General features: G+C 45.1%; 1 protein-coding gene across 1 annotated transcript in view; it reads right to left on the bottom strand.

Moving 5' to 3' along the window:
- Positions 1-20264: 20264 nt before the first annotated feature.
- The window catches only part of IGSF9B (immunoglobulin superfamily member 9B), a 46515-nt gene continuing 42588 nt past the window's right edge, over positions 20265-24191 (bottom strand). Inside the window, exons 19-20 of the mRNA XM_047823285.1 lie at positions 23062-23183; positions 20265-20473 (exon numbers count right to left, since the gene is read on the bottom strand). Coding sequence (XP_047679241.1) covers positions 20265-20473; positions 23062-23183 — 331 coding nt within the window. The remainder of the gene's footprint in view (positions 20474-23061; positions 23184-24191) is intronic.

A 24191-nucleotide genomic window follows, 5' to 3' on the forward strand; every position in this document is an offset into this window, starting at 1 on the left:
CTTTAAGGCATCAATAGCATTCTGCAACAGCCACTCAATTTCACATTCTTATAAGTATTAGCTTCCCAGTATCTCTCAAATAGAAGATATTCTATGAACCAGTTTATCCTCTTCACCTGAACCCTGCCTCTGTTCAGCATAGGTGATATCTTAGCAATTTACACTGTTGGCACATGCCTGGGGTTGAGGAGGCTCTTAGCACTGTATCCAGCACCATGATGGGGTCCTATTGCCAGCAAGATGGTAAGTGACCCAACGCCAGAATGTCATCCTTAGATTCTCCAGGCAGCAGGTCTTAGAATGGGTTCCCTATGTTCAGAGTCTAAGGCAAGCAATTGGGTGTATGTGATATGTGATATAAATACTCTTAGGGAAAAAAAACACACACACACACATAAGGGGTTAAGAAAAGCTAGACAGATTTGACAAAAGAGGAATGTAGTCTCAGCTGAATTCTAGTCTTGCACTGATCCATGGAGATCACCAAAGAGGTCCCCCCTCTTAAGGAAAGTGGGTGGTCTTTTTGTATCCCTGTGTCAGTCACTATTAGTCATTGGCTGTGAGTCACCTCACAGGGAGGGGAATATAACCTCTTGGCAATAAGTCTTGTGTCAGTCAAGAGCACTTCTCCGGCAACAGGGAACTTGAGCCATTAGCTGCCACCACCAGTGAAGCTGGAGGATGGATGCACCTGTCCAGTACAGAGGATCCAGGGAGAACATTATAGCACCCACTGTGCTCCTAAACCTTTAAACAATGTCCTGGGAAACTTCCACTTAGTGGTCAGCAAATTATCCCATGTTATCAGAACTTTCCTTCTGCCTCCTAGCCCTGTTTTAGTCAATAGCCCACTTCAGCTTGGACTGCTGTCCCCACCGTTCCACTGAGGCTGCCCTTGTTAACACCATCAATTACATGTCTCTATGCTGCCCAAACCTGTAGTCACTTCTCTGTATTTACCTTACTGTTCTTCACTCAGTGGCTTTTAGTACACCTCTTCTATCTCCCTACTTCCTAGGATTTAAACACCATCTGTCTGAGAATGATCGCCCAATCCAGATCTCTGGTCCTTGTCTCCCTCTGGAATTCCAGACTCATATATCCAGTTGCTTACTGACATGTCCAGTTGAATGTTTAATAATCATGAGATATTACACACTCTTGATTTCCCTCCTCTTCATATCTCCTCTTCCTCTGTCTTCTCATTCTCACTCAGGAAAAAAAAAAAAAAAAAAAAAAAAGGAGTCATCCTCAACTCTTCTATTTCCCTCACCTTCCACATTAGATCTTTCAACAAGCCTGTCAGCCCACCCTACAAACATATCCCAAATTGGCCTTATTTCTTTCCATCTGTACTATGACTGCCATAATCTAAAACACCGTCTTCTCAACTTTGGACTACATGCGTGGACTTTTCCCTGCTTCTGCCCTTGCCCTTCTACAACCCACTCTCCACCAGCAGTGGAGGGATCTTTTTAAGGCACAAATCAGATCATGCCTTTTCCCAGCCTAAAACTCTCCAATGAGTTTCCATCACCAAAAGACAAAATCTAATTCCTTATTCAGGTTTGCAAAGCCATGGAATATCTCTCCAGCCTTATCTTCTGCCTCTCTGCCACTCTTTCCTGCACACTCACATCTCATTTCTCTTTGTTCCACAGATATACCAAACTCATTCCTGCCTTAGGGTCTTTGCATGAACTGCATCTTCTACCCACAATGCTCTTTTCTGGCTGGTCCCTTCTTATCACCAATGAGACAAGACTCAATTGTTACTTTGGAGAGGTCTTCCCTAACCACCCAGTCTAAAGCAGCCAATGAGTCATTCTCTTTGCATAATGCCCACTACAATTCAACGTTGATGGATTAAGTGATTGGCTGATTGGCTGACTCCCTACCCCAGAATGTAATTTGTGGCAAAGCAGAGACTCTATCTATTGGTTCCAGACCATTTCTCTCCTTTAAACCTAATCATTTGAGATGTGTGCCTTGCAAATCTACCACTACTTCCCTCTTGTTGTTGCTCACATCTCTCATCCTGAAGGACCCTTCCATTCACTGAAACTTTCAGTACCTGCCCCAGTTTTCCTCTCCTCCCAACTTCCACCATCATTCTCAGTGATGACTTGTCCAGGTGAGCCATCTATTACCCTGACTTCTTGTCCCTTTGAGCTCCTCACCTTTAGTGAATTTTCTCTCACTCTACCTGAGCCATCCATCTACAGTGACACCATAGACCTGATCAGCACCAGAATTATTCCTCCTTTAAATTATGAATACACTCTTACCAAGACCAGACCACAAGCTCCTATTCTTCAAGCACTGTGGCTCAACACTGCCCTCCCCCCCGCCAAAAACAAGTAGCAATCAAGACTCCAAACCATTGGACCCATCACTTAATATTTATCAATCCTGTTCTATCTTATTTACTTATTGACCTTGGATTCTATGATTTATTATAACTATTATCTTATAATCTCCCTCAACTATATTGTCCCTCTCCCTCCATATCATTCTTTCCTAGAAAATCCACAAGTCTGGATAAAACACAATATATTGTCATGAACCTCAAATTCATACACAAAATAGCCCAGAAATTCTTGGCATTTTTCAAGGAAGTTAACTTATTCTTCACATTTTTTCCATCACCACCACAACCCCTCTGATATTTCATCTGATAACCTGGTTTTTTCACTTCATAAGAAAACACAATTCATCAAATGAGAGCTTTCTCTTCCATTCCTATCACATCCTGGCATCTTCTTCCTTCCCATCCCAAGGGATAACATATCCCACCTTTTCTCAAAAGGCCTGTTCATTCATGTGTAGTCTGGATCCCCTTTTACTGTTATTTAATCAAGAACCATGTTACTTTTGTTACCACCATTCTCTCTGGTATCATGAGTCTCTCCTCCACTGGCTCATTCCAGCAGCATAAAACACACTTTAACATCCCCTGACTTAAAAATGAAACTTTCCCTTGTGACATCATGCCCTCACTACCATCCCATTTTGCTGTTACCCTTTGCTATGAGGTGTAGTAACTCTGTCTTTGTTTCCTGTACTCTGATGCATTGACATTGGGGGCCTTGTCAAGCCTGAAAGGACTACTCCTTCCAGAGCTAGCCAATACCTAGAGATAATAGATAATTTACCCACAAGTGCAGTTTTCAAATACAAACCAACCAATCCAGTGTGTACACCTCAACCAGCTCCTTTATCGGGCTCTCACACTCTAAGCCACTATCCCCCTGCCCTAATGACCCCAGGGCCAGGGACCAGACAATTAGGAACAGTCCCTGTGCCCTGGAGCCTGCTGAAATTATTCAAACTAGCCAACCCTAAACCTGATTCCCCTGTTTTGCTCATTCCTTCCTGTGGAAACTACAGTAAAGATTCTTGCCTCAACTCCCCTCTCCTTCTGCCTCCTGACCAACTCTGGTGCATCCCTGTGGGGCCCCTAATAGCATGATAACGAACAGACTATCTTTTCAGTGACAATTGTCTGCTGATCTGTTGGCCTTACTATACCTCAGATTTTCTATTTTTTGAAACACTAGGCTTCTTGAAAGTATGGCTCATAGACTTGTCTCTCATGCTTATCCCCCATGCCTCAACTGTCCAGTCTGGTTTCTGCTCCCATCAGGACACTGAAGTTACTCTTACCAAGGTTACCTATGACCAGAAAATTCAATGCTGCCAAACAAAATAGGCATTTTCTGACCAGCCATTAAATCTTTCAATAAGTATTTACTGAATCTCTCTTTTGTGACAGGCGCTCGGACTCCAGCAGTAAACAGGTCAGATAGGACCCAATCCCCAAGGAGCTTACACATAAGAAAGGCAAACACACAATGAGCTAGTGTAACAGAGTGTTAAGGGGCACTTAACAGACAATACTCCTGCTGTCTTCAAATGGGCAACTAAGACCCCAAACTGAGGATAAAGGGGAGCAAAGTACCTTTCCTTCTCAAGGTAGTTGCAGTCATCAAGAGGATCAGTTACTTCACCACAACCTACGAAAAGGAAGTGGCAGCACCCCAACCCCCGAACCATGCCTCTGCACTGGTGAGATACAGGCATGGAGAGGGGGGAGAAGGGGAAGACTCAAGCCCAGAGTGACTGCCTAATGGAGAGCATCTGTAGATTCTAAGAGCTTATCTATCTCATCCCTATGTGGGCAGAAAGGGTGTGCTTTCCAATTAAAGCCAAATGAAATAAGGGCTCTAAAATAACCTGTCATAGAGATTGGGATTGCCAGCAAGGAGAGAATGTCCTCTCACCTTGGAATGCCATCTGGATGAGCTGCAGAACCTTGTGGCTCAATCTGGTGTTGCTAAGGGAGTTCACCAGGAGAGAATGACCAGTGTGTTTGAGACTAAGCGCCAACACAGAGAATGCACACGTCACACCCAGTGTTTCTTGAAGGAGGGAGGTTGACAAGAGTAGCTCCTTCAGCAAAGTCAACTGATTTTCCCAAATTCATCAGATACTCAATGGCAGAACCAAGACAGGATTTCTTCCAAGGGGCAGGGGGACCATGAGGGATGGGGAGTAAACCATTGTAAATGTGGACAGTTTATAGACTGGGACTGAGGACATAAAGGAAAAAGTTTCTCAAGAGCAGAGTGAGCTACAATCTGAGATTTCAGGGTCCTAGGGAAAGACCTTGCCCACCTGCCTTGACCGATGAAGAAACTAAAGCATCCTGAGATCCTTCCTTAACACCATGTTCACAGATAGAAGGGTGCAGGGCCCCTGTCTGTAGAGGTAAAGGATTCAATGGAAATCAAGGAAAGGACCCAAAAAGAGAACGCTGGGGATACAAAAGGAAACTTCCACAAGTTTACAAGTCTAACTTGGGTGGCGCCTGGGTGGCTCAGTCAGCTAAGCATCCAACTTCAGCTCAGGTCATGATCTCATGGTCTGTGAGTTCAAGCCCTGCATCAGGCTCTGTGCTGATATAATAATAATATTATTATTATTATAATTATTATTAATAAATTAATAATTTAAAATAAAATTAAAAATTTTTAATAAAAAAACAAGTCTAACTTGGGCTTACCATGCACCATGCTGTCAGTATGAGGACAGAGGTTCCTTTACCACCCAGGAACAGCCTGGTTTCTTCCTAAAACTTAAACACAAAGGGTCTTGACCCAAGAAATCAGTAGTTTCTTCAGGTTTATGAAGCTTATAGTTTGCTTACCACATGGTCTTTCCCCACCTTTCTTTGTCACTGTAATTTAGCTGAATCTCCACTAACAAATGTATTGGTTTTGCTCAGTAGGGTTCCAGAGTCTCATCTGCCAGACTTGGGTCTATATAACCTCACAGGGAGAATACAGGTATCCGGGGACTGGGTCATGTCCATCTGAAAGGAGCTTAAGGGAAAAAGTATGGGACAAGGACTAATGTCTGAGTCCTCTTATTTTCTAAGCAATATCTTGCTGCCTTAAAGCCTTTGTGGAATGAGGAGTGGTATGGAAGGGTGGGAGGAAATGAGGGAATAGGGGAGGAAGTGGCAGGGTTCGGGAGGTGGAAGGAGGGATGGAGGGGAAGGGGAAGAGAAAAAAAGGGACATTGATTGGTTGGCTAATTTGTTAGTCCTCACCCTCTCATTCCTGTCTCTGAAAGATAGAGAGAAACACCTATTTTACTTAAGCCATAAAGTTACCATGAGCACCAAATGTGAAAGACTTGTTTAAAGCATGGAGCACTGGGTCAACATGAAGTTAGGGCCAATTTTAAAAACATATTGAAGTCCCTAAAATAACAGAATATAACACAAAGAAGGGCCTCCTGACCTAAGCTATTTATTTTTTCCTCACTACTTAATTCTTTTTTAAACTGAGCTTTGCCACAGAGCTGACAAATGTAACAGAAATGTTTGTTTCAACCTGCAAGCTCCTCCTGTCACATTCACAGGGCTAGGAGAGGATTAAGGGGACTGTTGTGATTTATAGACTAACCTGGAGAAATTGAGCAGCTGGCCTTTGCCAGGGTGGGTTTGGGCAATGTTGCCACACTCATGTAAATAAGAGACTGCAAAGTGACCATCTATTGCTTTTTTTTTAAGTTTCTTTATCTTTATTTATTTTGGGAGGGGAGAGGGGAGCGGCACAGAGAGCCCAATATGGGGCTCGAACTCACAAACCGTGAGATCATGATCTGAGCCAAAGTCAGACACTTAACCGACTGAGCCACCAAGGTGCCCCTCATCTATTGCTTTTGAAAATTAAGACCAGAGTCTGTAAGAAGTATCAAAAAGATTTTCATGATGGCCTGCTAAGAAAAAGGGAGGGCAGAGGAAACCAAATGGAAACTAGGTAGGAATGCAAAACTGTGACCAGTAACTGAGGCCAAAGCAAGTTACATAGATACTAGATTCTCTAGCATCACAGTCCCGTCCCATGACACCCAGGGAATCTTATATGGAGACTTTTACACCATGGCAAATGTGTTTAAATTTGTAGATGGCCCTGTTTTTGTTTTTGCTTGGGTGGTGGGTTGTTTTCTTCACTTAGGACTCTGAGCATAAATAGGGATATCATGGTATTGCCTCCAACCTAAAGACCCAGTGAAATTAAAAATAAGCATCCTAAGAGTTATAGATGCTAAGAGTTGATAGATAACCAGAGAGTACTGCAGAGATAGAACACACAGAAGGATACCAAGAAACAGGAAAGATGGTGGGTCAATGCAGGGAAAGCATGCTGATTTAGGCAGTCAAATCCACCAAATCACCCCTAGGGATGATGAAATGAGATGTGGAAGCCTGCTAATCCTTTCAAATGAAAGGAAAGACATAATTCCGGTACAGAGGAGTCATGGCACCATCGACTCCTGTATGTGACATTTTGCCCAGGGCCAGCCTCCATCAGAGAGAGGGCTCAGTTAGACAAAGATGGAATGAAACGAACAAAAAAATGATCTTCACATAACTGAAAAGTCACATATTTTCTCCTAGTTTATACAGCTCTTGGGCATTGTAAAAACAAAATCTACCAAATTAAAGAACTTTATAGGTTATTAGACCCTGAGCTAGCTACCCCTTTTAGTTTTTGCTCAAATGTTATCTTTCCAGGAAGGCCTCTCAGGATGATCTATTTTAACTGCAACCAACAGCCTCCCTCTGCACTCCACCTGCCCCTTATCCTGCCCTTTTTTTTTTCCAAAGCACTTATCACCTTATTATATTCTACACAATATTCTTTAGTATGTTTTTAATTTTTTTGATGTTTATTTATTTTTGAGAGAGACAGGCAGAGTGTGAGCAGGAGAGGGGCAGAGAGAGAGGGAGACACAGAATCTGAAGCAGGCTCCAGGCTCTGAGCTGTCAGCACAGAGCCTGACGTGGGGCTTGAACTCACAAACTGTGATATTATGATCTGAGCTGAAGTCACACGCTGAACTGACTGAGCCACCCAGATGCCCCTATTCTATGTAATATTCTTATTGCAATAATTGCTTATTCTCAGTCTCCCCACCACTAGAATAAAAGCCCTAGAAGAATAGAAACCTTATCTATTTTGCTCACTGACAGATTCCTATTGAATGGAACAGAGACTCACATGTAATATACCCTCAGTACATATTTGCTCAATGAATGAAGTCGGTCCTTAATCTCCAAGCCTCAAATCCTTCTAAAATCAGGTTGAGCCATGAGTTTAAAAATTTAGGATTAATTAGGGAGATCTAAAGCCAGAGGTGAGATTAGAAAAGATAAGAAAATACTTCCTAAGTATAAATAAAAATTAGAAAATAAACTTTTTTAGCAAATGTTTATTTATATCAAAATACAAAACATTTCTGAAGCAGAGTAATGTTACATGAGGAGCAATTAAATACTAAACTTCTTTTAATTACTTTAACTTGCAACACTCCCAGGATACCTTCACTGGCTACACATCTTGTCGTTCGATGTGCACTTTTTCCTCTTTTTGTTTGTTTGCTTATGTACGTGTTTGCTTGTTTCGATTTTAACTCACTATATGAACATGCAGTGTTACTGGCAATGAGTTGGTTTAGTATCCAGCAAGCCTGAAAATACCAGCGAGTGGAGCCTGGCATGGCAGCCTGAGCCAACACAGGCTGCAGACCTTCTCCCTAATCGAGTTTGGGGTGTCACTCGGTTTTTTAACTGGCAAGAGTCTAAGGCCAAAGGGTCCTTGGTAGCCAGGGTGGGCATTATTGCTTAGGGCCACAGAGTGGGCGTGGCTTAGGGGTCCTCTCAAGCAGGTCTTCCTTGTGGATTGGGAAGAAGGAGTAGGACAGCCAATCGGAGCCCACCTGGAGGGTGGCAGCTAGAACAGGCCCAGGTCTAGGAATGGAGGACAAGGAGGAGCCCCCTTCCCCAAGAAAGCAAACAAGAGCTAGAGAGAAGAAAAGCTCCTCCCCATCTTGGCAGTCTGTGATTTTGTAGTTAGAGGTACCTGCCCCTGGGATGGGCTTTTTATAGATGCTTAGTGTCTGGAGATTTTGAGGGAAAAGCACCTGGTTAAGAGTGTAGCTGTTTCCATACACCTCCATTCCCTGACAGAGAGGAAAGGGAAGGAGACAGGAAATAAGGGAGAGGACACACTCCCCCTTTCATTCATTACAACCAGCCCACTCCCAGAGCCAACCTGGGTCTCCCTTTCAGACCCCCAGTTAGTGCATTCACTTTGGCATTGTGCACCCATAAGCACTCCCACACACACAAACACACATGCACACACACACACACACACACACACACACACACACACACAAATGCCTGGTTTCCCCTCACAGTCTACTCAGGAAGCAGAACGGTGTCCCATCTTCATCATTATCCTCTGCTCCAAGGTGTCCCCTTGGCTCACAGGTCCCCAAGACCCAGCCCCAGGCTTGGCACACGCTGGCATTCCCAGGCTTTTGAGAAGAGGGTGAGAGAGCAGGAAGTTCACCAGAGACAGGATATACAGAGTGTAAATATGTTCATATAAGGCTTTGGTACAGCACCGATTTAATGTTCTTATAGTCTGATTTCTAAGTTGTCTCTTAGAAGAAAAAAAAAAAGCTTACTGAAAAAATAGTGTTTTTATTTACTTTTGAGTTACATACCTGAAGTTCAAAAAGTAAGCCTCTAGTTGCCATTCAATTTCACACTTAAAGGTGTTCTGTGTGCAGCTATACAATTTGTTGGTTTGTCTTTAATAATTAACCAAAGTCAGCCAACCAATACCATGAAGTCAGCTGCCCATGATAACTGACTTTAACCAGTCCATACATAAAGAAAAGAGAGGGAGAGAACACAAAAGCTACCCCCATGTCTCCCACCCCAAACCCCTAGGGAAAAAAAATAAAATAGAAGACAAAATACAGCAAGATTTAAGGAACCAGTGGGACGAAGGAGGTTCAGTCCAGCTGGCCTCTTCAAGAACAGCACCATAAAGCACCCTAGCGCAGTTATGTTGTAATACTTGACATTCAAGAAATGGAAACGAGGTTTGAATGGTCTTCACAAGAAGACCTGGCATGGGTGGGGAGTAACTCCCAAAGAAAGCTGAAGAAGGAAAAAAAAAAAGAGTTTGAAATGAGAGCAAGAACTCCCATGACGAAACTGATAGTCACATCCAGATTCATCAGAAAATAACTATACAAGAGGCTACTGGGCATCTGGAGGTATGGAGTTTCTAAGAGGTACTGGGGGGGCTGCACTGGGACCCCTCCCCCTCCCACTGCCTAGCCACCCCACCCTCTGTGTGTCCATAGACCACTGGGTGAAACAGGGAAAAGAAACTCATACAAAATGGCCTCCAGGTGTGCGATGGAAGAAGTATATCCAGGATGACAGAATCTCTCCTGGTGGAAGAGAAAAAGTTGAAGGTGAAGGGAACCAAGCATCCCTGACAGGAAGCAGGATGGTTCCTTCAAGTCAATGGCTGTGGAAAAGGAGCAACTGGGGAAAGCACATGCCATCCATGCCCTCAGTCTCTGGCCCCACAGATGGTAGTGTGGAAATTAAATATGAATGAGACATTAAGACCTTTTGCGATTGATGCATACGACTTGGTAAATGGAGCTTTGAACTGCTATTCTTCCCTAAACCAATGATTTCATCTAAAGTTCCAGCAATCAAGATCATTCTATGAAGTGTCCCCTTCCAGTGCCTGGACACTGCACTGTGGTTTACTAAACAACAGCAGAGACCCCCACAGTCTGGCATTGTGGATAATCCCTTACCTTATGGACAGGAAGAGCACTGTGTAGTTCTCCTGTTCCCCCACCTCCCACTTTTCATATTGTACAAAGTGGAGCAGCATGGTCACCTACAGCAAAGAGGAGAAGAAGGGCCTAACAAAAAGCCAAAGAGCAACAGACAAATTCCTCTTCCCCAAGCTACTGGTTGATAATAAAGGGGGAAAGGATATGACCCACCCCAATCTGTGGGTGAGCAATTCTCAATGACTTGGTCTACTCCAAGCTCTTGTTCCATGTAGCAGAGGTAGCAGAAGAAAAACAACTCCACAGGTTCCGCCACCAGCTACCAAAAGGGAAAAGCCAAAATTCAATATCCCTTCCACCATATGGGAACCAAGGATCATGGCACAAGCGTATGGAACAGCTCAAGTTCCCAGCAGGGGCTATGAGCTTCACAGGCCTAATCAGAGCACCCATCCCACCAACTTGTCCCATGAACTGAGAGGTTCAAAGACAGGAAATTTTTATTCCATATATAATCAGATCTCAACCCATTTTGCTCCATGTGCCTTTGTGAAAGGCTCGTTCTTCAGAGAAATTGGAGATCTACACTGGGCTATCTATCCTTTCCCCCTATAAGGTCTACCTGCCTTTTCACCATCTTTCTGAGGGCTTATGGCCAGAATTGTGGAAAAGGTAGAGGTAAGCATTACATCCTCTCCTAAGCTCTAAAATTTCAAGGTAGGGGCTATGTCCCTTGTCGTCATTTTTCCTTCCATAAATGAAGAGTCCAACTGGAGGTTAAAGAATGAAATGGAAATGTGCAGGTGACTTTTGACCTTGTGTACTTTGCTGCTGCTGAGGATTCTAAGGATCAAGACTTGAGTATAATGTGAGAAGAAGTAGAGTTTTAGAGTAACTGCAGATCTAGTGATGGTACTAACCCTCTGAAGGGCCTGGGATGTTAAAGTGATATATTCTGCTGGTTGCATGAGTACCAGAAATGGGACAGGATCTATGTAGAAAGAAAGGATGACTGATTTAAGAGCCAAAAAATAAATAAATAAATAAATAAAAAGAAAAAAAGAAAGAAAAAACCAACAATGCCAACAGTGGAAAGCACTCTGTGTGAAGGCTTGGGTAGGTTAGAAGGTGGAGGGTGTGAGTGGGAAAGGACAGAGAATGTGCTGCTTTGTCTCTTGCTCAACCTCCCTGAAAAATCTTACTAAGAAACATCCAGCTGTATCCTTGGCCTCCCTGGAAGACTGCAGAAAAAGTTAGTTAAGGGTGGACACATTACCAATTGGATTCGGTATTGGAGCACTTCCATTACCGCAGACAGAGCCCATTTTCCTTCAGTGTCCTTGGAACATGAGAAGTGTTTTGAACAAGTAATCTCAGGGACTCTATGACAGTGCCTGAGTGAATGGCAGAGCTCTATAAGGTCCACATTATAGGGCCAGGAGTCAGACTCAAACTCCATCCCAACCTACTCTTCCCACAATACCCCAAAAATGTAAGAGAGCCATTCCAGAGGCTGAGGCATCTGAGTCCCTCTAATGACAAAAGCTCTTAGATAACACGACACTTTGGTTGGGGAGGAGGGGTTAGTATTGCCTTTTTTTAGTTGATGAGCAGGATGAGAGCAGGGAGATTTCAGCCACAGTCTCTCCTGGCTGCCTGTACCATCTGGCCCTTTACCAGCTTCAAACACATAACTCTGAGCTCTTGGCAAGTCAGAAGAAAAAGCTAGCACCCAAGAGACAATTGTTGAGGCTGCAAGGTGCAGAGCCCTTGCAGCATATGTGAGGTCTTCAATTCTCAAAGAGGTATACTTCAGGCCACACAAAGTGTCCTGCTCCAATGCAAGTGAGCTCCCACTCTCCAAAATCTCCAATTGTGAGTGAAATTCTTCTAATATACTGTTCAGCTCTGTAAGTCCCAGGCCAGGTGGAGGAGGTTCCACCCAGCCCCATCCTCCCCATCATGCCCAGAGTTCTTCTCTCACACCTTATCCTCCCCTCAGTGTCACAGGATTGGACCATTCCATTTTCAATGACACCTTATTTTCCAATTAAAATAATAACTGAAAAAGCATATATGATGTATTTATACTAGATATCACATTCACACTAGTTCCAAGAATCTGCAGCAAGAATGACCAGGGTATTGTTCTCTACGACTGAGCCCATACAGTCAGCCTGGCAAAGCTCTCTCAAGATGCCTCCCTCTCACTGCCACATCTTCCAGGAGTGCTTGAATCAAGGTGCTACAACCAGAACAAGTACTACTGTAAGCCTGCAGGTAATCACAACCTTCTCCTTTCTAAGGCTGCTGAGCCAGATTCCTTCAGAGGAACTGAGTACCAACCCCAGCAGTAAGAGGAGAGATTCAGTCTTCAGCTCCCCATCTTCACTGCATTAAGCACCTGTGCCAAAGCGTTCAAGCCTCAGTGTCCTTTCCCAGTGACAAGAGACACTGGGTCCTGATTCTTTGGGGCTATCAGATCCAACAGCTTCCTGACAACCTTCAGTTCACTTGTCCTTTCTGCAAGTGGATTATTTGTTTTATTTTAAAAAATTTTCATATACACACATTTCCATCAGAAAGACCCAAGCTACTCTGAACAGTGTTTCAAAGGAAAAGAAGCATAGAGGAAGGATAGGGAAGGTGGGGGCATCAAGGCATGAGCTAGTATTCCAGACCACCTGGGGAAGGCGGTCCTGCTCAAAACATTTCTAAGCACAGGTACAAAAATAAAGCAAACTATGACTTCATATAGATATATAGATATATAGATAAGCTAGCTAGATAGACTTTATATAGGTTTTCTGTATATTTATATATGTGTGCCGAGGGCATGAGCCCCACTCCTCCTGCCCAGCTTGAGTCTCCTGTCCTACCACTTCCCACTCCCCAGATGCCCCACTTGCCTGAAGCCTCCCACACTCGACTATTACATCTGATCCTTGTACCCACCCTCCCCTTACATAAGTTTCCCTCTCCTTAAAATAGAACAAATTTTATGTACTTATATAATTTTATATACAATCTCCATAAAAAATACACTAAAGATGGTATATTACTAATTTCGCCCTCCTACCTAAACAGAAGTTGCCTATCAAAGAGTCAACCAAAAAGAGGGTCATCTAGGCCTGATACTACTCAGGCAAATTAGTGTGTCCTTACAAACCTATACATACACACACACATACCACACACCACACACATGTACCCCAAACCACCAACACATCCCACACCACACACACCACATACCATACCACACACACACACACACACACACACACACACACACCACAAACACACCTAACAAAAACATCCATATCGCATCACAAACACACACCACACACCCACACACCACCAAAACACACCACACCCATTCACACCCACACACATACTGCACACACACTCTCACACCCACACATACACTTACTTCCTGAGCCCAGGAAAGGAACACAGACTAGATAGCTGGCTGGGGCTGGCGACCAAGGAGATGGTCTGGCAACTGCAGAGGGACAGGTGAGACAGCCCCATTTCTCTGACCCAGCCAGGACACTGTCTACTCATGACAGACCTCTCATTGTTCATAGTAGGCAATATAAATATTCATTGATAGAATGATTGACAATTGCCTTCGAAGGATTGTAGATAACCATGAGGGGGCTTACTCCCCTCCATCAGAAATGAATTTTTATAGGTGTCCTAGGACCAAAGGAAGCAAAAAGCCCCTAAGCCCTCATCACCTCTGAGGAGGGTCAACATTTGCCCCTTTCATCTACTACATGAAAACCTCACACATCGCCCAAAAGCATGCTTTCAGTATTTCTAAGGCTGAAAATGTAACCACGCCTCCCAGCCCAAACTGTCTCCCCTCCCAGATTCCCTTCCCTACCCAACCACCTCCCCATCATAAACCATGCACAAGGTCAGGATCCCTGGAGCCATAAAGAAGTGGGGAAGGAAAGACCTAACTGGTATGTATATGGGATGGAGGTGGAAAGCTTGCCCTAGTTCCTAAAATGAATCCAGGAAATCCAGGAAGAGGTGGGAATGGCAGAGCACACTTCTTCAAGACCAAAAAGAACATTAGGCCCAGACAGCCATTCACGTCCCCATCTAGTGGAAAGGCAAACAGCCAAGGGACCAGGGATAGGAACTGAGAATTTGTACCACTCTAACTCCCCAATCTAGCTCTCCCAGCCAGTGCTCCAAAACTGGCAATTATTCTATCAGCCCTATACAGGAGCCCTAACTGCTATTACATACCCACCACAGAAGGGAATACCTACATGATTTCAACTGCTGGCTGTGGTCCGACCCAAGTATTTATTAATCAAGATACTCTGACTCTTCCTTCTATAAGGTGTGGTGCACTAATGATATGTGCACTAATGCTTATTTTTTCCTTATCCTACCCAGAAACCCTTGGGTTTAGGTCTGTCTTTGGATCAGACTTAATCTATTGGGAAGTATTTGATCAGCTTAAAATGAGGTTAGAAAACACTTCTACCCTGTCAGCACCCCCAAACACAGAACATCTGGTGAGGATGTTATATTTGTTCATGAAAGACTTATTTGAAAGTACAGATGGTGGGGGGAGCCAGAAATAAAGGATTGGACCAGTGTAGTTTCACAACTAGTCTGAGGGAGGGATGGCAATGGATACCCCTCCCTAACCAAACATCAAGGTGCTAAGAGGGCTGAAGTCCAACCTGAGCTTTGGTCCCTATTGACTTCTTCTAAAGAAGAGATTTTTAATTCTGCCTCTTGATCTGAAAGGAGGAAGACATCAAAGAGGACAAAGGAATAGCTGGTCTCACTTCAGGGTGAAACTCTCTCATCCTTCTATGGCAATCAGACTGGTGGCCTCACCTTGTCAAAGGAGGAGAAAGTGAGGAGGACAAAACCTCTAGGTATGAAGCCACTGGGTGGCTTCATGGTCTGAAGGCAGTCTCTGTGCCCCAAGAAGAAAAGATGACAAATGCAAAAGCAACCCTAATCCCTCCTCTCCACCACTAGCAACAATGTCTTATAAGCAATTTAAGATCATGGGAGAGAAGGAAAAGGCCACCTGCCACTGCTGCTTATGAACACAAACACATGAAGCTCATGAGAATGAGTCTTCCTCTTTCTCTACTGACACAGAGCTAGCAATATGATGGGGATCTCAAGACAAGTCTCCCAGCTTTGGGCCTGAGGAACCCCTGAAAACAAACAGATGAAGTTGAAATACATCACAGAGAATATGTCCATGTTTGGTTTGGGCACTTAGTGTTATAGGCTAATTCTAGAAGAAGTAAGGAAGTCCAGCTATGAAGAAGATCTTTTCCAAGATCCAGTCTGGGCCTATGCGCTAAGGTCCTACTCCACAGTCTTTTTTCAATGACTATAACAGTCTTCCACACCTATCCCACAAATGATCTTCAAAGCTACCACTCCCCAGCCTGCCCCATCCCAGGCAATTGCTCCTCTTTCTTTTCTTGGGATGACCCCCGACTTGTATACTGCACCCTTAGGAGTAACTAAGTTATCACATGCTCCATAGAGAAAGGTAAGATTTGATGTCCCCTGGCTCTGGCCTTACTGTCCTATCCCAGGATCCCCACCTTCTACTCCATGATCAACCTAGCTCTCTATTCCCCTTCCAGCCTTATAGACACTTGGCTAAAGAATTTGACCTCCTTTCTATGCTCCAACTCTCTAAATCCCCTTCCTGAAAACACCCCACCTGATCAATTCCCTCATTCAGTTTAGATCTAGACCCTCTCCCTAAAGCAATAAGCATAGCCCCATGGGGCTCCATGCCTATAGCCTGCTGGAGCCTGCCTCCTTTTTATTTTGGAGAAGGTAAGAAGGCAGAGCTGGCCTAGAATGGCTGGTGAAAATGTGCACTCTTCCCCAGGGGAGAAGTAGGGATGTACTCAGGGGAGCTGCCCCTCACTCCCACCCATCTCTACCCTTTGACTCTTTCCTGCTGCTCCCCAGAAATCCCTGTGATGGCGCCCAAAGCTCCTTTACATGCAAGCAAAGCAAGCCCAAGATTAACCATTAGCTTCTCTTTCCTTATGTTTCTATGTAGTAATAAAATGTACTTTATGTACAATTCTCCCCCTGCCCCCCAGCCCACCCCAACCCCACAGAAGGCTTTTCTAACAAAACTGGAAGAAACAGCTCCAGCCACGCACACCTCAGCCCTGGATTTTAATCCTGGGAAGTGGCAAAGTCACCCTGACTTGGTGAAGTCTGTTTCTCCCTTGAAGCTACTGTTTTGTCAACTCAGCAAAAACTCAAATGAGCTAAAACAAAAACCAAACTCATCAGGAAATTCCACATCTGAACCCTACCCAGTGTCTTCTGCATAAAAAGGACACAGGGAAACAACTGGAATCAGTTTAATCCTAAATATTTTAGATCCCAAATCAAAATAAAGACAGAGAGCACTGAAAAATATTAATAATTACTCACCCCAGTCTACCCCTGCTTGAGATGCCCCCTAGAGCATGATCATGGGACATAGGCCCCTCTTCTAAATGGGGCACAGACCTCACCAGCCCTGTGGGATGAAGCAGACTGCCTGTAGAGAAAGTGGAAACTCCCAAGGCCTCTCATACCCCCCATCTCTCAAGGAAAGTCACAAGGGAGATATGGCGGCAGGGCTCACCAGCATGTGCTGAGCTGGGCCACAAACAATGATACACACACAAGGCCCCACACAAGCCATGAAACCCACTCAGTGTGGTCAGCCAGCAATCAAGAAACAGGATTCACCTTCTCCTTATTGCTCATTTATTCCCCCTCAAACAATTGTAGTCTCAGATCCCCCTAAGTGCTTTCAGCCTCAGGCTCCTCTGAGAATCATTTAATCCTTTCCCTGGTCTGAGAATCACCTAACCCTGAAACAATCAGTTTCCAGTCAAGGTGTGGAATGAGTGGATAGGCAAAAGTCTGAGACACAAGAATAGGTTTTTATCTGAGTTTCTTCTTCTGCAAAGCTACCAGACCATAAAAGAGGAAGTCTGGAGGAGATTTGATCACCCACAGAGTGGAGCACGTAAGTCCTAGGAAGCTCAAAAGTGCACATCGCCATTGTTCAAGTGCAGAGTACAAAGGACATTTGGTCCCAAGAAAAGGCTATATCCCCATCATGCACATGTCCACAACCACGCCCTCACACGCATGCACACACACCCAGTCCGGAAGCATGTGCCTGTGACATCTTTACCCTCCATCAGAGGGACAAAGGGGACTGTATTCTGCCAATTTCCACCACAGCCCTTAAAGGAAGGACTGAAATTGCTCCCAGGGCTGCAGGGAGGCTGCTGGCCTTCAAGGACACTGTCACAAGAAGGAAGCCCTCTTAGGAGGAGAAATGAGTGTGAGGCTGTCAAAAGGTTAAGTTGGCTATGTGTCCTTTCCCTAGCCTTAGGGATGTCCCAGCATAGTTGCCACTCAGTGGCCAGCAAAAAAGCACAGCTCCAACCATTTGGTCTGATGCGCTGAGGTAAGGTGCACTGCCAGAGGAAGAAGAGAAGACAGGAGTCAGCACCTTTGTTAGCCCTGGATATGGCTCACTGGGGGTCCCTGGAGATGGCTCGCTTGGGAAAGCACAGCTGTAGTCTGAGGCACCTCAGCCCAGAGATAGGCTCTCAGTCTTGTAGGACACCCTAAAATGGCAAAGCCTTCCACCCCATCTTCTCCTCTTCTGTAAGCTCAGGACCTAGAATTCCAAGCGCAGGGCTCAGAAAGATTGGCCCAATTCACCCTGAAGTCCTTCAGCCCCGGCATCCCACATTCACATTTCATCCAGGATCCACCCTGGTTGGCAAACAACATGCCCAGAGAGGGTTCAAACTGACTTGGTATGAGACCCATGTCCATTCCCTGCACGCCCTAGGAGAGGTACTCAGTGAGTCACTTATCGGGCACAGTGGCAGAGGTAGTGCTGCCTCTGAAAAGCAGACAGTCACCCGACCTCTGCTTTTCTTTTTGCTGGAACTGCCACCTGGTGGTAAAGTGGTCTTGGATGCCAGGAGAAGTGCATTGGCCAGAAGGTCGAGGCTCCACCCCAAGGGTGCAAGGCCCAGTCCAGAGCAGCGGGGCAGTCAACAAGATGAGGGCCAGAAACTGCCCTCTCCCACCTCTGTCACCATGACTCACTGCCCTTAGAAAGGAACCATGGTTATGTGGCATGTAGCCAGACCCCAAAAGTGGAGTTGGTCCCCACTCTCTAGGCAAGAGAAAGGAAGCACCAGGGCTTGTGTGGCAGAGAAGAATCCATTCCCTAAGATGGAAGTTCCCAGCAGAGAGAAGCTCCCCAGCTCTCAGAGCCCCCCTTGCTGAGGTCATGTGGGCTAAACCAGTAGCAACTGCAGTGAGACCAGCAGAAGCCTCTAGAGCTTTGACCTGGCCAACATCCAAGCAGGTAACTGGGGAGAGGTAGATGTCCCCAAACCCACCAAGACAACAGCACCAAGAAGGAAATACTTCAAGGAACCTGACAGCCACCTTTATTCCCAGGTAGTCAGAACACAGGCTCCTGCATAAGAAGGGAAAGAGCAGATGCACCCCTATCCATCTTCAGGACCTTCTGTCCTGCTCTTGGGCAGCACCATTATCTTACTGGAGATGCATCTTTAGTCACTGTAAGATGACTGCACAGAAGCTTCTGGGTGCTAATAGTTTGAACTAGGACAAGATTTTGGCAGAAAAAGAACCAGAACCCAGGCCCCTACCTATCACCCTTCTACCTTCATCCCTTTGCCTCAGCCAGTTCCACAGAAATAAAACTGAGGGAAGAGAGGGGATCCAGAGTTCCCCCAGAATCTGGAAATCTGAGGCACCCTAGCTTCATGTGATCCCATCCTGTTGGAGCTTGGGTCCACGGAATGCAGGAGGGCCCAGGGCAAAGAAGAGTCTGCAGGCAGCATGTGGAGAGATGGAAAGGAGACGCAGGCGGGCTCCCCACAAGTGGCAATTAATCAATCTGGGGAATTAGCTCCCACAAAAGGAAAGGAGGAATCCAATCAGTGCCTTTGGAGCAGCGCTCCAGAGGGTGCCGAGCCAGAGGCAGGATATAAATAGAGCCGCGGCAGCTTGGTGTTCAGAACAGATGGCTCCAGAGCGGGAAGTCCTTTGGCCACAGGGCTTCTGGCCCTGGCTGGACCAAAGGGGACTGATGAATCAGCTCGAGTTTGTGCATCAGGACCTGCTTCTTGGCCCCACTGCTAAGCAGCTTCTACTTCCGCAGCATGGGACAAACTGTGGAAGGAAGAAAGATGCCAGTCTGGCCCTTTGCTGGCTACCCTTTCTTCACCCAGGAACCAAGAAATAAAGGCTTGTGTTTAGTTCTGTGGTAACTCATTGCTGAACCCCCAAAGCAGGCAGCTAGAAAGCATTGGAAGACCCATTTCTGCTCTGGACAGGAGAAGGTAGAGTTCAGCTGAGAAGCCATGAATCCTGTTTCAGAAGGAAGAATACCCAGGACGGATATCAGATGCCCAGCTGGCTCTCAGCCAGTCCTACTCACAAACCCCAGCAGTCTGCTGCCCTCTACCTCCTTCCTTCACTGACCACAGAAATAAACAGCACTTTGCTTCAATGTACATATATATACATAGAGAAGCCCACAAACTACATACATATGCATTTGTATCTATATCTATATATATGTAGATTTGGAAGATGGGATGGAAGTCCAGCCCTCTTCAAGGATTTGAGAAACTGAAACACAAGCAGAGAGCAGTAAAAGCCATTGCTTTCCCCTTCTTCACTTCCAAAGATATTTGAAGAGGTGAGAAAAATCAAGCCAGGGAAGAGGGGAGAGGTGGGAAGGAGGCAGATCTCTCCCTGTCCCTGGTTCACTTTCTGATCTCTACCTACAGGTCTGCCCCTGGCCTTCTGTCCCGAAAGTGAGACTGGATGGCCAGGATTCAGAGGTTCCACTCTGGTCAGAGGCAGAATGAACAGAACAAAGGTCAGAGCAGCCCCAGAAACTGCCCGCCTGCTGACACACCCTCATCCTCCCTTGCCCCTCAGCCCAGCACTGCCACTCAGGGAACACTTAGAGTTGTGTTGTGTCACAGCAGGGTGGCATGGCCAGGGTCATCATGATCCACGCTGTTGAGAATTGCCGTCTGGTCTTCTGGAAGCTGGCGGTGGCACAGGTCTGAGAGGCGGGCAAAAGGGTCAGGCCGAGAGTGTCTCTTCTTCTTTCGGAGGCAGACGGCTTCATCGGGCCACAGAACCTGGGAGTCTGGAAGCTGCTGAGCCTGGGAGGCAGAACCGTCTAGAGAGAAGGGAACAGGTGCACCAAACAAATGGGAAGAAAATAAAGTGGGTGAAAAGGAAGATTGTCACGTCACACACTCACCTTTTTCATCTGCTGGGACATCTATCCTGGCTTTCTAGTATGACAGCGAGAATCGCTGAGTGTAGCAGGGCCTGGAGGCCACTACAGCAGAGATCCCCATGTTGGTTATATGGGTAACCAACCACATACACTTGCTCCCTGCTTGTACTGAGCTGAGAAAGTAGGATAGTAGGATAGGTCTAGTCAATTGGCATTTTTTAATCTTTTATTTAATATTTAGTATATTTGTTTAAATCTGTTATCTAGTAGTTACTAGAAATACTTTTATTTTTATTACAGTAATATCAGTATTTCTTTTTTAGTGCCACTTAGGTACCAAGCATCATTCTAGGTGTTGGGGATCAAGGTATCTAAGAATGGGTTGGGACTCATTTTTTCACCCCTCCCCTGGCCCCCCCCCCCCCAGAAATGGTGGACTTTGCCCAAGATTTCAATCCCTGCAATAGAACCAGGCCTGGCGCTTCCAAGACTTCTAGGGCCACTCCTGTGCCTCATGGGCCTTCTGCAGAAAGGGCAGTAAAGTGCTGGGTTTCTAGAAGATTATACTTAAATGTGGGGTGAGGAGGAAGAAACAAACATTACAGACTTAAAAAATACAGAAATGAAATTTTCAGATACTGATAGCAGCACAAAGAAAGCTGAAAACAGGGCCATGTGAGAGCCAATGACTGATGCACACTTCTACTCTTGGAAGGAGTCATGCCTGAGTCTTAAATGGAGCCTTCTGAAGCTCCGAGGGAGAAGTGTTACCAACAGAAGGAAGGGCAAATGTGAAACCCCTGGGTTAAGAGCCAATGTGCCACATTTCAAAGACAGAAGGCTATTGCAGATGAAGCAGAATGAACAGAGGACAGAGACAGGAAAGACAGAGAAGAGTATCGTAAGCAGTTTGAAATCTGCTCTGGTTGCAGCAGGAAATTTCTGGAAGGTTTTAATCAGGTGTGTGTTCATGTGTTCATGTGTGCATGTGTGTGTGCACACTGCCATGGCTGAAAGAGGATGCTATTACATTTTCTAAAGATCACTTCAGTTTCTGGGTGTAGAATATATTATAGAAGGAGCGAGGATGGAGCAGGATAACCAGTGAGGCAGTCACTGGAATAATCAGGGTGGGGATGAGAGTAACTCAGAATTTAGTTTTAGCAGTTAAGGTGGAGTTAGGATATACTGTAAAAGTTGGGCCCGCAGACCTTACCAAGTAGATTGCACAGGACACGTGAGAGCAAGAAAAGCAAGGCTGAAGGAGCCCGAGCAGTGAGGTAGGCAGCAGTGCCATTTGTGAGGTTGGGGGAGAAGTGAAGAGATGCAGATTTGGAAAGGATAATCAATAACTTTATTTTGGACATTTCAAAGGCTTATAAAACATCTAAGCACATGTTCAACAGACAACTGGAAATATGAGACTTGTGCTTATGGAAGAGACTGGGGCTAAAAACATTTGGGAGCCATCAACATATTATGGGGCACAGGACACTGTAACAGAACAAGAGGGAAAAAAACTGATGTGGCTCTTTTTGTTAAAAAAAAAAATAGATATGTACGTAGGTGGGTACATGTGTCTTCAACTGCAATGAGCTTAAATAGGTTGAACATTCAGCTTTGGGCTCAATTTCTCACCCAAACCCTAAAAAAAAGCTTCTTCCTCTTCTCTGCCTCAGGACTCCCATCTATAAACTAATAGGATAATAGCACCACCCAAAGGCTAACTGAGAGACAAGTGCTCACTGTCTTCCAGAGAGTCCAGGGGCCTCTGCAGGACACTTTCCCAGTCTCCAAAGAAAGTTACTCTCCAGTGGTTATTAAAGATCTGCAAGGAAACTGTGCAGCTGTCTTTTTTTGACAGCCTATCATAAGATTCCTAAAACTATTGGTAAAAAGTACATGATAAATATTAAAGAGTTTTCTAAGTGTAAAAAAGGGCTGAATTATTTTTGCACAATCTTGGAAGCCATCTATCACTGGTGGATAAACAGATATATTTCAATGGAATATTGAGGTAAGGAGATTTCATTTTATCTCACTGAGAAAAGTTTGGTCATCCAGCAGAGGCTGGGTCCATGCCACAATGTCCCTTAAGCACTGAGTAGGACCCCATAATTCCCATGTCCAACTAAAAGGTCTGAAATAATAGAGAAGAAATATATAAGGAGATAGGGATATTTCCAAAAGGCATATTACAAAAAAGAAAAGAAAATATGCTATTTATGGTATTTATGCTAAAAAAAAAATATGCTATTTAGGTCATGATCTATAGTTCATGAGTTTGAGCCCCCCATTGGGCTCTGTGCTGAAAGCTTGGAGCCTGGAGCCTGCTTCGGATTCTGTGTCTCCCTCCTCTGCCCCTCCCCTGCTTGCACTCTGTGTCATTCTCTCTTTCTCTCTCTCAAAAATAAACATTAAAAAAATTTTTTTTAATTCTAGAGAAAACCCAAGGTTGGGATCCTGAGCCAAACAATCCCATAATAAAGGCAGAGAGAACTGGAAAGAGAGAATCCGCCGTTTACCGGATCGTTTCTTTGACTTCGAAGAGCCCTTGGATGACTTTTTGGGCTTCTTTATCCGTTGGTATTTCAGAGCCTCCAGCCTCTCAGGTGCAGCAGCATGCCCAGGTGCAGGTGGATGTGTTCTGGAAGGGACAATTAGAGAGGCACAGGTCAGCTCCCAGAAAAGGAAGCTTTTGAAGAGGGGCTGGAAGAAAACCACATAGCCGACCCACAGGAGGACAGAGTACAGTTCTATGGAGTCCCAGGTATCCACAATGTTTCCTTGACATCAGCCTCTTGATTGCCCCTGGAAGGGAGAAAACCCAGTAGAAAGCTCCAGCAGTGGGAGGCCTACCTCAGATGGAAACCAGAAGACCTAAGAGAGGGAGAGAGAAACTTTAATAGTGAGCCCCAGCCCATATCACTCAAACATGGAGGAGGAAGGTCAGAGAAGAAAGCAGCTTCAATGTCCAAAGCTCTCAGAAATCCTCACAAGCAAGACCTTTAAGTGAAAAGTAAAAAGGCAGATTAAAGCAGTAGGTGAGTAATCCCACCCCAATTAATTGTCCTCCTCCAAAAAGAGAAGGCCAGGTCTAAATAAGAAACCCAATATCAAGTGAGATGGAGGTACATAAAACCCAGCTTCTTTGGGCTTCTTCCTCTCCATCTATAAAAGGCAGGCGGAGCCCCAGCAGCTAAAAGTAACAGATACTTGCCATCTACCAACATTTCAGCAGGAGTGTCTCCCTGACCTTCTGCAATCTAGGCTCAGATGCCATCAGCCATGTAAGCAAATAAAAGGTAAAAATAGATTATGATGGTTAGTGTCCAAATTCCTTGCCATCAGTAGCAAGTGTCTAGTGAATGTCTACATTTTAAGATTCAGTAGAGAAACCAGGGCTGGGAGAGACACCATGTATCTCAGTCTCTCCTTCTCCCCCAGCTGCAGAATGGATGCTGTCATTTGCCTGATGGATCAACTACGAGGTTAGAACAAAGTCCACAATTTGACTGGAGCCTGTGCAGCCCATGTGAAAGGGAACCAAAGGTAGCTGGGAGGATGGACTGTCTGTGACAATCTGTGCATACTGGAGAGAATTTTTCAAAAGTCATAAAAGCAAATCTAGAAGACTTGTATGTTATAAATGTCA

Source organism: Prionailurus viverrinus, chromosome D1 (assembly GCF_022837055.1).
Source record: "Prionailurus viverrinus isolate Anna chromosome D1, UM_Priviv_1.0, whole genome shotgun sequence".
In the NCBI taxonomy this organism is placed as follows: domain Eukaryota; kingdom Metazoa; phylum Chordata; class Mammalia; order Carnivora; family Felidae; genus Prionailurus; species Prionailurus viverrinus.